This window comes from Panicum virgatum, chromosome 7N (assembly GCF_016808335.1).
Source record: "Panicum virgatum strain AP13 chromosome 7N, P.virgatum_v5, whole genome shotgun sequence".
Taxonomy (NCBI): Eukaryota; Viridiplantae; Streptophyta; class Magnoliopsida; order Poales; family Poaceae; genus Panicum; species Panicum virgatum.
Genome location: NC_053151.1, coordinates 23516481 through 23531558, shown reverse-complemented (window position 1 = coordinate 23531558; position 15078 = coordinate 23516481). Strand labels below are relative to the sequence as shown.

The following is a 15078-nucleotide window of genomic DNA, read 5'->3' as shown; positions in this document are numbered from 1 at the left end:
CGGCTGCTCGGCTGTTAGGGCGTAGTTAAGGATAACTACGAGACTCTTGCCTAGACACAGCAAGAGGGGGTACCCCGGTCCTGGGGTACCGACAATCCTTTTATTAGTTGGATTTTGAGAAAAATTGTGACCAAATGGTTTGGTTGGACTATTCACCAAATGAGCCCTCCTATATGGAATTGCTCAATTGCTACACGAAGGCCTGGATCAAAAACAACATGAACATCTGGATTAAAAACTCTAATACCTTTTGACTTCATGCTGATGTCATGGTTGGTCCTCATTTTTGGCAGCTTGCACCGTTTCTTGTACCTTTTCTAATGAATGCAGCACCTCTTATTCTTCGGATTGAGCAACACCACTTTCATGAGTGCTTGGCCCTGAGTTACCATCACTTGCTGAGTTTCTACTAGTAGTACCAAAGAAGTTTTTCAAATCTATATAGTTAATGAACTAAATCAGTCAATTGACCATAAGTAATCAAAACAAATAATGAAGCACAGATTTGACAATACCTAGTTTCTTATAGCACTTTTTCCTTACCGGAATTGAAGTTGTCTGCCTAGTTGTGATGGTAGTGCCGCTGCTGTTTAAACTGATATGATCTCCAGCTATATCTTTCCTGCTCCCCATCCATCACCAAATGACCAACCCCCTTGAAATCCGAGGCACGAGGCGGGCTGCAGGCACAGGCGCAGGGGGAGGCTTGCTGCATGCGAGGCGCCGAGGCGAGCTGCGGCGGCGGCATGCGGGATCCTCCGGCGGCCGGCACAGCCAGTGGGTGCCGAAGTGGTGGAGGCAGGCTCAGCCTGCCCGCAGGAAGTGGCAGCGCGTGGGATCCACCTAAATTGATGCTCTAGATCCATCCTGAATATTATTTGTTAATTTATTATTTTTCAATAAATGGTCTTGTACTTTGGCCTTGTTTGGATCCTCCTGTGCAATAATTAGACCGAAAAAATCTTACTATTTAGGAGTATTAAACAAAGTTTATGTATAAAACTATTTACAGAATCTCTGGGCTAATTAGCAAAATGAATCTAACGAGGTATATTAATTTAAGCTTAGCGGATGATTATAGTAGCTTCACTATAACAAATTATAGATTAATTAGACTCATTAGTTTTGTTTTGTAAATTAACCTAGAGATTATAAAATGAATTTTATCAGTAATCTGTGTTTAATATTTCTAAATATCAAAATTCCTCCGGATAATAATTAGACAGTCTTTGTCGAGTGGAGCATTTCGCCCCGTCAACAAAAGCTCAGTCTTGGAGGGGCGTCACCCGTTACAGAGTCACGAGCGCCAAATTCCAGAATCTTCCAGAAGCGTCGGGACTCGGGAGAGCCGGAAGCTACCAGCAATGGCGGAGAAGCTGGCCCCCGAGAAGCGTCACGCCTTCGTCCACAACGGTGAGCCGCCTCCCCCAACCTCCACGCCCTGGCCCCCTTCTCCGGGGCCGCCCCCAGGCCCCACCCCTCTGACCTAGGGTTTGATCCCCACCCCCCGCCGTGAGCAGAGCAGAAGGTGTTCGAATGGGACCAGACGCTGGAGGAGGTGAACATGTACATCGAGCTCCCCAAGGGCGTGCCCACCAAGCTCTTCTGCTGCACCATCCAGGCAGGCCACGTCGAGGTCGGCATCCGCGGCAACCCGCCATACCTCAACGTCCGTGCTTCTCCCCATCCTCCCCTTGCGGTTTGGTTCCACTCGATTCCCTGCTGATAGATGCTTTTTACCCACTTGAATTTCGTCGCTTGTCGGTTGGGAATTCATTTTCTTTTTGGGTGATTTTGCAGCACGACCTGACGCACCCCGTGAAGACGGACTCGTCGTTCTGGACAATAGGTGTGGCCCAATTCCGTCACCTCTGCAGTTCTTGCTCTTGAACATTTTACATTGATCGTTTTCTCTGACTGCTGTGGACTTGTGACATGCTGTGGCGTAATTTGTGCATAATATCTGACATCATGCGCGAACAGTTCTTGAAATTGTTGGCGCCTTTTAATTCATCCGCTGTGCGAGATGATTGCCCTGCTAATTCTAAAATTGGCATAATGCTTTTACACCCGTTCAATGTCTGCAACTTGAGGTTGGTTGTAGTTTTGCTCAGGGTTAGCTATAAGTGGAAAGTAAAAACTGTTAATGAGTAATACTTCTCTTGATTCGGCATACTTTGTGTTTTACTTATCATTCCAGACAACACCACATGTCTCCATCATGTTAGACAAAAAAATTTGAGGTGCATTCTGGTAATAGTTATCATAATTTATGATATTGATGTATCTTTCTTGACAAATGCTGTATGCTAGAAATCTTATTAAATTTCTCTATATTACTGGCCAAAGGTGTTAAAATTCAACTACATGTACGCACACATCCATTGTGATGGCAACTAGGCTGGTTTTAGTTTTTTTTATATATATAATCAGAGTTAGGCCAGTCTCAGTGGTAGTTTCATGGGCACAGTTACCTAGATTGGGAACTAGGTAACTGTGCCAGATGAGTTTTATGGTGATGAAACTCTCCTCACATCCTATGAAACTTCATCATTCTCTCAATCTAGGTAACTGTGCCAGATGAGTTTCATGGTGATGAAACTCTTCTCACATCCTATGAAACTTCATCCTTCTCTCTTTGTCATGTCAGCAAAATTGATGATATTTAATGCTATGAAATCCTTCATGAAGCTCCCATTGAGACTGGACTTAGTGGAGAAGTAGAAAACCTAACTAATTTTAGTGCACCTCATCTATAAGTCTTTTTTTTTGGTTTAGTTCACTCGTAGAGCCAACTTAAGGACATAGGAAAACACATCCTTTCTTTCAGTATACATAGCAGGTAAATTTGGGAACTATCTTCCCTGTTTTAAAAAACGTTTTTAAAACTATGTTTAATCTTGATTAAACTCTAGCCAAAGGATGCTAGCCCAGTTGGTTAGTCACAACGGCGGCACCCCTCAGGTCCTGAGTTCGACTCCCCGTGGGAGCGAATTTCAGGCTGAGGGTAAAAAAATCCCCTCGCTGGCCCCGTGTGCCAAAGCACTGGTTGTGAGACGACTGTAAGGATCACCGGAGTGTCCGACCCTAGAGGGGGAGGGGGTGAATAGGGTCGCTAATCGTTTTTTAACCTAGGGCTCAATCTAATTGCATAAGATAAACCTAACACGTCCTACACATGCTAGTTTTGACTAAGGTTTATCTATGCTACCCTCTACTTACCCCAAAAGACTTGCAACCTATAGTCAATCCTAATTAAACTAACTAGGAAAGTAAAGGTAAGCAAGAAAGAGTAAATGCGGAAACGTAATGCGGTAAGTAAAGCGGTAAGGGAGAGGATATGCAAACTCCCGTGAAGACACCAAGACACACGATTTAACGTGGTTCGGTTAGGACACCAAAGTCCCTCCCTACGTCCACGGCCACTTGTCCAACACGAACAAGTGTGATGCCGAGTCTCTTCACTCGTTCACCGTCTTGCCACGCCTCCAAGGCTCCCGACAAGCAAAGGCTAAGTGACGCCAAGTCACAAAGACGAGGTCACCGCCACCGTCTATCTCGAAGCGTCACCATGGCACCATCTTCACTATCTTGGAGCTTTAACACCAAGTAGGGGCCTCCTTCCCCGCACAAAGTGTCGTTGCCACTCCACACCAAGTCGGAGGGTCACACGACGAGTACACAAGGTGCTTGCCGCAGCAAGGCTTTCTCTCAAGTTAGTTCTCTCAAGAACTAAGCCTAAACAAGCACTAAGCACTCTCACAAGTGTGCTTAAGCCTATATGATGTACAATGAAGCTCTATGGTGGTTGGAGATGATCTTTAGCTCTTGTATACTTCCTTGAACTCCAGCACACTCAAATGACCCGGCCTTGGGGGTATATATAGGCAGCACAAGCAAATATAGCCGTTGGAGAAAAGCTGCCAGAAATGTGCTTAACGCCGTTTAATCCGACGTACCCCAAAAGCCATCATCGGTTCAACCGGTGTATGTAAACTGCCACTTGAAAAACTAGCCGTTAGCAATTAACCGGTGTATCGCCGGTTTAACCGATGCAATCAACCGGTGTATGTAAAATTAGCGTTGGTTTAACCGGTGATTGTAACTTCTTCACGTTCCTCCAAAAACCACCTCTCTAGACAACTGAACCGATGCAATTGACCGATGCATCGTCGGTTCAACCGGTGTAGGTATTTTCCTCGGTCTTCTTCTGCCAATGCACCGATGTATATAACTTCCGTAGCGTCGGTTCATCCGGTGTAAAACCCTGGCCCGCAGACCTTCTCTGTGATTGCACCGGTGAGTTCATTTTGCCCTACGTCGGTTTAACCGATGATAGCAAAATGCCTCAATCCTTGTCCCTTGGACCGAAGAGCTTTCAGGGCGCTGCCCTGAGACCTGCGAGGGCCGGCTCCCCCTCGACCCCCGTCCGCTAACCGGGTAGCTGAACCCCTGTAGGGGTGGCCCTTCGGGCCTTGCTACACCTCTCTTCTCTTTGTCATCACTTGAACCTAAAAGCCTGAGAATAGTCATCTTAACAATCACATTAGTCCAAGTGTTGTGTGTGTCATCAATCGCCAAAACATTATATTGAAATATGGCATGAGAGGCCATTTTCGCTACAACGACCCAGGTCGGCCTGAGGACCCTTACATGGCCCAGGCAGGTAGTTCCCAGGGGTTACGTCTCCCAGTGTCAGGGCGGGGCCAGGGTTCGGGGATTTTCTCGGTCGGGGAAGTCGAGGCTTCTTCTTAAGCTAATACCGGTGGGGCGGTCTTTCCCCACCCGGCCGAGTTTTTTTTTTTTGATTAAACTCTAAACTTTGGCTTAGCGTTGCGTTTAATCACAGTGTCGTTTAATTACAAAAGACGTTTAATCTATGTTTAATCACAAAAAACTTTAAACCATAGGCTAGCGTTCACCTAGCGTCTAGCGTTTTTTAAAACCTTGACTATCTTTGCTTCCTTTAACAATCAGAACGCTTCTGTTCTGTGGTTATTTTTAGAACAGCCAGTCACCTGGGACTTGTTAGTGAATGATTTCTCTGATATTGATGAATAGTGATATTATAGCAAGTACCTGCAGCCACTCACATAAAGTTTAGTACTATATGGATATATCTGTACTTGCATTTAAGTCAATAGCACCTTTATCTGCTCTTGACATGGACAATGATGACAATAATACAGAGGATGGTGAGATGCATATCACACTGCAAAAAAGAGAGAAGGGGAAGACATGGTCATCTCCCATACAAGGGCAAGGTATCTTGGACCCATATGCGGCAGATCAAGAGCAAAAACGGCTTATGCTGCAAAGGTTTCAAGAAGAGGTATACTCAACTTTTTGTACTACTCCCTCCGTCTCAAAAAACAAGTCATTCTAGAAAGTTTATGGCAGATTAACAGGAAGGTAAAATGTCCCTGTTTGCCCCTATTTGTTAGCCATATTTGGTACTAATTGATTGTTGCATGCACATGCACCTACCAAATAGGGTAAAACGACTTGTTTTTTGGGACAAATTTTGAATCATAGAATGACTTGTTTTTTGGGATGGTGTACTAGTTTTCTTGCTGTGCTTACCATTTTGTATATATTTGGTCATGCTTTATTTTGGTGGCCAATATGTGGAAAAATGAATAGAGTATTAAGATAAGATGGTTAAATCAGAATAATATAGAGAAATGGTTGCCAATATGTGCAAAAATGTTTGGTGTCTTGGAGTTGGATCTGATCAGTTTTGCTGCAAACTGTAATCTGGTGGAGTTGGACAATACTTGGTCTAGCAAAAAAAGCTTTTGCACTTACATGAACTTTGTTACGTCTTCATATTATTGTGAATACTGAAAAATTATACTGCATCCCTTCCCCAGACAGTGTAATCATCAATACCCAGAATGAAGATAATACCATCCAACCGTTGGCAGTTATTAGCATTTAGCAATCTTCTGATTCTGATCGTACTTAACTCTGCAATTTCTTAGAAACAGCGTAACTGCAAATATGAGAAGTTTGTTAAGAGTACCATCATAGTAGAAAGAGCAAATATGGCAAAATATCACCACATTGTTTACAGAAGGTGTAGCTGAAACTATTCATGCTTATGCCAACTTTTTGCGAGACCCTGTTGAAAGCTTGACAATCTGAATCTACTTAAAATAAAAATCACTTATAACATGCTCTAGCTTTAACATATGTTTTTGGAGTTTCAATTTGCATGCACCGCTTCTAATTCCGCTATCTACCATGTGTAGAACCCTGGGTTCGACTTTTCGCAGGCTCAGTTCAGTGGAACCTGCCCTGACCCAAGGACCTTCATGGGAGGAATACGCTCGGAATGAATCTTCCTGGCTGAACCACATTTTCTCCCTATGCTCCTGCTGCTACCCCCAGCATCTTTGTTAGATGCAGCAGCTATACTGTATGAATCCATTATGTAAATTGGTTGGTGTTTACCCTTCAAATAATGATGATGACTCTTGTAAGTTCATCAGCTGACTGGAAGTTCCCAGAATCGGGCTACCGGTGTAAATGCTAACTTTTTTTTAGGATAAAGCTGCCTTCCATTAAATAGGGCCAGGATTACATTCCGACTCCAACAAGACACGCACGCAATCCGGAGTTTCATGCCACACACCGGATGTTTCTATGCTAGTGACTTGCCTAGTCAGTACATGGGCAACCTTATTACAATTCCTACTAGCAAAAGTAAACAAGAAATCAAAGAAAACTAAGCTGAGGTCTTTGATCTCCATCAGGACGGGATAAATCGCAGAACGTTGTTCTTCCCGCTTCTCCCATAGCTGGACCAGCTCAAGGCAGTCCGTCTCCAAATGCAACTTCTGCACACCACACTGCTGAGCCAGCCCCAAAGCATCTCTACACGCCATCGCTTCCATCGCACAGCGCTCATACCATTTTGCTTGCCCCGCCATAAACCTCCCATTGTGATCACGTAACACACATGCCGAGGCTCAGTGGCTATCTTCCGTGTAGTATGCTGCATCTGTATTGCACTTCACCCATCCCAACAGTGGTGGCCTCCATCTTTCCTCCACAGGAATAGCAATTGTATCCTTGGCAGGGTGCATGATATGCCATAGGTCAAAGGCTGTATCACGTACCCAGCACGACGCCTGCCTTATAGTCATAGATTGCTCACCATGTCTTCGTTTATTTCTCATCATCCAAAGCGCCCACATACCACAGATGATTATAGCTCGATCATGCCTCGAGCATATATCTGCAAGCAAATCTGTCGCCCATGTGACCGGATGTAGAATAGGAATTTTCACACCGGTCATCATCAACACTTGGTGCCAGAATTCTTTAGCCACAATACATTCCATCAAAACATGTTTGACTGATTCTTCTGTTGCCCCCACACACTTCACAGTTAGCAATTGGTTCAATGTGTCGTCTACACAGCACCTGCCTTGCTGGTAGGAACTCATGCAACACTCGCCACCAGAACACTCTCACCTTGGGTGACACTTCCAGCATCCAGATCATCCTCCATACACCATCCGATGAGGTATTTGGCTGGTCTTCTTCTCCCTGCCTTCTCCTTTTATCGAGGAGCTTATATGCTGACCGGACCGAGTAAATCCCGTGGCGTTTTGGTTCCCACGCCCACACATCACCATCTCTCGGTCTTATGGGCAGCTGCAATATAGCCTCGGCATCAACAGGAAAGAAAATCTCCCGAATGAGGTCCTCGTTCCATTGTCCGCTCGCCGTCATCAGCTCAGAAACCCGGTGTAACTCCTGGCCATCACCCGGCGTGATAGGCTTGCCCGTGATGTGTTTTGGCAGCCATCTATCTCGCCATATATTAGTAGACTCACCATCACTTATTCTTTTAATCAGCCCATGCTGTAGCACATCCCGGGCAGCTAGAGCCGCACGCCAAGTCTGGCTATCATGCTTCTTCCTTGTGGCCTCCATAAAATTTGTCTCATGGAAATAGCGGCCTTTCAAAACTCTTGCACAAAGGGATTCAGGTTTTGTAATCAATCTCCACCCTTGTTTACCTAGCATTGCCACATTGAACAGCCTAAGATCTTGGAAACCCATACCACCTTTGTATTTCGGTTGAGTTAATCTATCCCAACTTTGCCAAGAGTCGATATTTGTGGGGAACGGATGACATGGAAGTCTTGTAAGTTGAGTAGGAATGCCACTGTTGAAATGGACCTTAAGCTTGTGCCACTCTTCACAAATTTAAATTCTCACTTCTCAGGGTATGATGTTTTTGCTGTACAGTATCCCCTTTTCCCGTCAGCCAAAATTCCGTACTGTCGGTTACCTTTTCACTACATACTTGTAGACAAACTGTGCAGCGAATTTTTCAAAAAAAAGATTGGCGAAATAGCCAAAATCTCTCAACTATTGCTCACGGCTCAATTTTGTCCCTGAATTATCAAAATGTCCGCTTTGGTCCTTAAACCCGGAGAGACGCTCCGGGCCCCCACCAGCTAACTCCGGGTCCCCACGGACGGCGCCGGGCCTTCATCTCGCGCTTCACCAAGGTACGGGGTACCATTCCTCGTATCTCCGATGCATCTATTATCACTGCTTTCCGCCAGGGGGTACGTGACAAGAAGATGCTCGAGAAGCTGGCGACGCATGAGGTGGAAAGCGTTACTACACTTTTCTTCCTGGCAGACAAGTGTGCCAGGGCCGCTGAGGGCCGTGCATGGCACTCAGCCCCCCAAGACGGAGACGCCAAGGCTGGTGGCTCCGGTGCTACCGCTCAGGGCGGTGGCAAGAAGAAGAAGAACAAGAACCGGAGTCGCGGGGAGCCACATTCTGGCGGGCCGGTTGTTGCAGCAGCGGCGCCAGCTGCGGCGCCAGCTGCAGCAGCAGCGGCTGTGGGCCAGAATGCGCATGGCAAACGCCCTCGCCCGCAAGGTGGAAGCGGAGGTTCGTGCCCAGTGCATCCCACCGCTCGCCACAGCGCCACTGACTGCCGCGAGATTCAGAAGCTCGCGAAGCGGGTCAGTGGGCGGCGTGAGCAGTCCTCCAAGGACGGTTTGCCCCCTCCTCGCCAGCGACCTGGCAAGGAGAAAGCCTCCGACAGCGGGGCCGCTGCTGGGGAGAAGGAGCTGGGGTACCAATCCCCCGCTCAGGAGCTGAAGGGCGTGTACCACGACGACAACTCCGACTCCGACAACGACGACTGCCGCAAGAAGCTGTACGTGATGTACGGCGGAAGCTGGGAGCTTGTCTCCCGGCGGGACGTGAAGACCCTTCGCCGAGAAGTCCTTTCGGTGAAGCCGGGGGCCCCGAAGGCGGCGCCGTACCAGAGGTGGATGAACATCACCATCTCTTTCGGGTCATCCGACTGCCCGGAGAATATGGCCGGAGCTGGTGTACTATCTCTAGTCACCGCTCCTATCATATCCAACGTCAGGCTCTATCACGTGCTGATAGACGGTGGGGCTGGCCACAACGTCATCAGCTATGCAGCGTTCAAGCAGCCGCAGATCCCGGAGTCCAAGCTGACTCCCTCTCGCCCATTCTCCGGAGTGGGCCCACATCCGGTGATCCCTCTGGGGAGCATCACGCTGCCGGTCACATTCGGGACTGAGGAGAACTTCCGCACAGAGAGCGTTCTGTTCGATGTTGCAGAGGTGAACCTCCCGTTCAACGCCATCATTGGTCGGCCGGCACTCTATCGCTTCATGGCCATTGCCCATTACGGATATTTGGTCTTGAAGATGCCTTCCCCTGCCAGTGTCCTCACCGTGCGGGGTGACCGCACCGCTGCGGTTGAGAGACTGCATGCTCTGGCGGCAGAGGCTGCACGTTCCGAGGAGGACCCATCCCCCTCGCAACCCAGGGTGCCTGCAAAGGCACCTAGGGTTCAGCCGTCTGATCCGGACGATGTTCCCGTGAAGACGGTGCAGATCGGAGCGGACTCCACCAGGACCACCCGCATCGCGGGGAACCTGGAGGAGAAATAGGAAGACGCGCTCATCACTTTCCTCCGGGCAAATGTGGACGTGTTCGCCTGGGAACCGTCATAGATGCCCAGGATCCCCAGGGAAGTGATCGAGCACAATCTGAGGATCTACCCCGACGCCGCACCGGTGAGCCAGAAGCCTCGAAAGCAGTCTGTGGAGCGGCAGAACTTCATCCGTGAAGAAGTCCGCAAGCTGCTGCACGCTGGCTTCATCGAGGAGGTCCACCACCCCGAGTGGTTAGCCAATCCGGTCGTCGTCCCAAAGGCCAACGGGAAGCTTCGGATGTGCATCGACTACACCAGCCTCAACAAGGCATGTCCTAGAGACCCCTATCCTCTTCCACGCATCGATCAGATCGTGGACTCCACCTCCGGGTGTGACCTTTTGTCTTTTCTAGATGCATACTCTGGTTTCCACCAGATTCAGATGTCTAGAGAGGATAGGAAGCATACAACTTTTGTAACAGTAGATGAGCTCTATTGCTATATTGTCATGCCATATGGTCTGAGGAATGCCTTACCCACGTTTGTACGAGCTATGAACAAAACCTTCTGTAATCTAATTAGAGATATTGTTGAGGTGTATGTTGATGACATTGTGGTCAAGACCAAGGTAGGGTCAACACTAGTGGAGGACATGTCCCTCGTCTTTGACCGGCTCCGCGCCACACGCACGAAGCTGAATCCCGAGAAATGCATCTTCGGCGTCTCAGCAGGGAAGCTACTGGGTTTCCTAGTCTCACATCGAGGCATCGAAGCAAACCCAGCCAAGATCAAGGTGATCAAAGCGATGAGGCCTCCCGGCCACATTAAGGACGTCCAGAAGCTTACTGGATCTCTCGCCGCTCTTAGCCGCTTCATATCGAGGCTGGCTGAGAGGGCCCTTCCCTTCTTCAAGCTATTGAGGAAGTCCGGTCCATTCTCTTGGACCGAAGAGGCTGAGCAAGCCTTCCAGGAGTTGAAGCAGCATCTCACCTCACTGCCAGTATTGGTGGCTCCAGAGCCTGGTGAGACGTTGTTTCTGTATCTTGCTGCGTCCGCAGAGGCGGTCAGCATGGTGCTGGTCGCTGAAAGGACGGAGCAAGCTCACCAGGGGGACTCCAGGGTCTCCCCAGCCAAGGATGGTGAGCCGGACCCCAGACACGGGGGCCCGTCAGCCTCACCCCTGCCTGAAGGTCCGGACCCCGGACAAGGGGGTCTCGAGGAGCCTCGTCCCAGTGGGAACCCAGAACTGCTGGGGGCCCAAGGACCTGACGTGGTGGGTGAGGGCGAAGTCCTCCACGAGGCGAAGGCCAGGTATCTTGAGACGCATAAGCTTATCTATGCCATACTTATTGCGTCCAGGAAACTGCGCCACTACTTTCAGGCACACCGAGTTGTTGTAGTGATCTCTTATCCGCTAAGAGCGATCCTGCACAACTCCAACGCCACGGGCAATATCGCCAAGTGGGTAGCAGAGTTGGCTGAGTTCCAACTAGACTTCCAGCCTCGCCATGCAGTCAAAAGCCAAATCCTGGCTGACTTCATAGCGGAATGGACTCCTTCCCCAAGTAATTCTGGGGGTCCAGACTTCAACGACGGACCCCCAGAGCCCGAAGTCAGGACACCAGTCTTCACCGAGCCCCACTGGACACTCTTCTTCGATGGGTCCGCTCGCGAGAAGTGGGCTGGAGCTGGTGTGGTCCTCATCGACCCAAGCGGAGATCAGCTGAAGTACATGGTGCACCTTGAGTTCAAGGCCACCAACAACATGGCGGATTATGAAGTTCTGATCTTCGGCCTGACGCAAGCCCTGTCTCTGGGGGTCCGGCAGCTTTTGGTGAAGGGGGGACTCGCAGCTAATCATCAAGCAGGTCCGAGGGGATTGCAGCTGCAATAATCCCCAGCTCGCGGCGTACCTCATCCGCGTGAGGAAGCTCGAGAAGGACTTCGACACTTTGGAACTGCAACATGTTCCCCGCGAACTCAACTCAGCAGCAGATGATCTCTCCGCGAGAGCATCTACCTGGGCATCCGTGCCCGAGGGCGTCTTCGAAAGACGGTTGCTGAGACCTACCGCTCAGCCTACCGAACTGGGTGAAGGGGATCAAGCTAGCACCTCGAAGCTAGCGGTCCCGGCGGCATACCACCTGTGGTGTCCGCTCTGGGCTGTGAGCTCTGTCGAGGATCCTGGAGACCTCGTAGAGCCACTCCCGTCTACTCAGGGAACTCCCGATGCATGGATCTCCGAGATCCGGGACTACCTGAAAGACAATATCCTCCCTGATGATGATGTGTCCGCGGAGCGCATAGTACGATTGGCTAAACGCTACGCGGTGGTAGAAGGGGATCTCTACCGCCGTGGCGCCAATGGTATCCTCATGCGGTGCATTTCCCAGGGAGAGGGCCGCGAGCTACTCGCGGAGATCCATGGAGGCGAGTGTGGAAATCATTCCTCGTCTCGCACGCTTGTTGGCAAGGCCTTTCGGCATGGTTTCTACTGGCCGACAGCACTCCAGGATGCGGCTGAGCTGGTAAAGTCCTGCAAAGCATGCCAATTCCATGCAAAGCAAATACACACACCGGCTCAAGCTCTGCAAATGATTCCGCCCTCATGGCCATTCGCCGTGTGGGGCGTGGATATCCTGGGGCCATTCCCCCGGGCCGTCGGCGGGTACCGGTTCCTCTACGTCTCCATCGACAAGTTCACAAAGTGGCCGGAGGTTACCCCTGTGGTGAATATCACTAAGAAATCAGCAGTCGCATTCCTCAAGTCCATTGTGTGCAGATTTGGCATCCCAAACCACATCATCGCGGACAACGGGGCCCAATTCAAAAGCAGACTCTTCCAAGAGTACTACGAGGACATTGGCATCCAGCTATGCTTTGCGTCCGTGGCACATCCCCGCAGCAATGGACAAGTTGAGAGAGCGAACGCAGAGATCCTAAGGGGACTCAAGACCCGCACCTACAACTGCTTGAAGAAGCATGGTGCCAAATGGGTTGACGAGCTTCCGTGCGTACTATGGGGGAATCGGACCACACCCAGTCGAGCCACCGGGGAGACTCAATTCTTCCTGGTCTACGGGGCTGAAGCATGCCTTCCCCCGGAAATTCACCTGGCCTCACCACGGGTCTAGGCTTTTGACGAATCCATGCAGGAACAGCTGCGGCGTGACGATGTGGACTTCGTTGACGAACAAAGGTGGCGAGCAGCTATCCGAAATGCACGCTACAACTAGGCGCTCCGGCGCTATCATCAACGGTTTGTGCACAGTAGGGAGCTCCGGGCTGGCGACCTCGTCCTCAGACGGATCCTGAACCGAGCAGGGCTCCACAAACTCTCCCCCAGTTGGGAGGGGCCCTTTAAGGTTACAGAGGTATGCCGGCCCGGATGCGTTCGCCTTGCCACAGAAGATGGAGTGCCGCTGCCCAACCCATGGAACATAGAGCATCTGCGTAAGTTTTACACTTAGGCAGAGCATGGAAATGAAATTTTCCTTTGTAATAAAATAGAATCAGCGTGCGGCCTAGAGCGGTAGAGGTCTGCCCTCGTAAACCCGGCCTCTGACACCCATCGCGCGAGCCATGTATATCAAGTTGCAAAGGAAAGATTTCCTCCCAGTACTTTCTTTGTGTCAAAATTTAATTTCGCATTCTGATCCTCGAAATTTTATTTTTCTAACCCCCGCGCGGACTTCCACTCTTGTTGCTACAACTAAGATCTGTATTGAGCTGCTGGACTGCCGTACAAGTCCGGACCCTCTTGCTGCTGGAGAGGGGTCCGTACCCCTAGGGACCTGCTCTGGAGAGGGGGTGCTTGTTTCCTGGGATGGTGTTGTCGGTCGAAACCCACCGGCGAGCAGCGACAAGCAACACGAAGAGCCAGGAGGTCGCCGGAGCGCTGGCAGGCACTGCTCCCTCGTCGACGGCCCGTAATTCCATCACGCGCCCGAAGAATGTATGGAAAGCCGGGCGTGCCACCTGACCTATACCCGATCAGGAGGGTGCGAACGTGCTCCAAACAGTTTCCTGCGTAAAAAGACACGTGTAAACATAAGTCCGAGCCGTGGTCGGCTCCCCGGGACGACTCTTGCATCGGCTTTAAAGAGCCGATCGAGTCCTGGTGTCAGATGGGATCTGTTGCATCCAGATATTGATGATTAAAGCGAATAATTGTAAGGCTGCTTCAATTAAATCTAATTGATCTAATCCACGACGGTAAAAGCTTCACTATTAGATCGGAACATCCTACACGTGACTGAGCTTAATAAACGTAACATATATCTAAACCATAACCAAAACAGAGGCCTAAGAACTAGCAAGAGCCGATTCCCGGATCAATCCCTATCAAGGCTAAGATAAAGCATCTACTACAGCACCGGATCGTCCAACCCGTTTGCAAGACCTAACCTAGCAGATACTACGCCAACTCTTAAGAATAAGAGCAAACCATGACAGATCAGATCTATTAAACATAAAAGAAGCAGGGTGTTGTCTCTGTGTAACTAATTCTATTTAACAAGAACTAGCATAAGATCGAAACGTAACTGCACAGAGACAACACGATATTCGTAGATGATAAGCAACGAAGCATAATAGATCTACTAAAAGCCATGCTACAAACATCAAGATAACTAGTATTACTCATCATAAAAAACGCTTCAGTACGAGTAATACCAAGGTAAAAGCAAGAACAACGCTGCCCTGATCGCGAGAAGCGATCAGGGCAGCATGGTGCTTACTTGGATGAAATCCTAGGATTAGGGGTGGCGATGCGCCGAGAGTTGTTGTTTGCGAGACGTGATGACGCTCCTTTTACGAATAACAAAGGGTACATATTTATAGTCCGGAGACTTGGGAAACAATCTAAACTAATCTTGTCCCGATTGGACTCTATCTCTAATCTTAAACTAAATCTAAGATACATGGCCCATGTGGCCCAGATGCTCACGCAGGAGCCGATTTACAAGTCTTCCTCAATCTTCTGCTTTAAGCCCATCTTGCTTTCGGCCCATAAATTAATCCTGTTAATTTATGGCGATAACACATGCCCCCTGGTTTTGGCAATGATAGTTCCAAAACCAATCCGTCGCTTCATCTTCCCGTTAATGCTCTTTAAACACACTGCA

At 49.3% G+C, this 15078-nt stretch overlaps 1 protein-coding gene across 2 annotated transcripts; it reads left to right on the top strand.

Annotated features, from left to right (window-relative positions):
- The first annotated feature begins 1239 nt into the window (after positions 1 to 1239).
- LOC120683105 (nudC domain-containing protein 2-like) lies at positions 1240 to 6571 on the top strand. 2 transcript variants are annotated; one of them, XM_039965125.1, is made up of 5 exons: positions 1240 to 1413; positions 1521 to 1669; positions 1801 to 1849; positions 5190 to 5332; positions 6255 to 6571. In XM_039965125.1, exons 1-5 carry the CDS (start codon positions 1365 to 1367, stop codon positions 6339 to 6341), a joined length of 477 nt encoding a protein of 158 aa, XP_039821059.1. In that variant the 5' UTR covers positions 1240 to 1364; the 3' UTR covers positions 6342 to 6571. The 2 variants fall into 2 exon arrangements, with proteins under 2 accessions (XP_039821059.1, XP_039821057.1); XM_039965123.1 differs by having other exon boundaries at positions 1521 to 1699.
- Positions 6572 to 15078: the final 8507 nt, after the last annotated feature.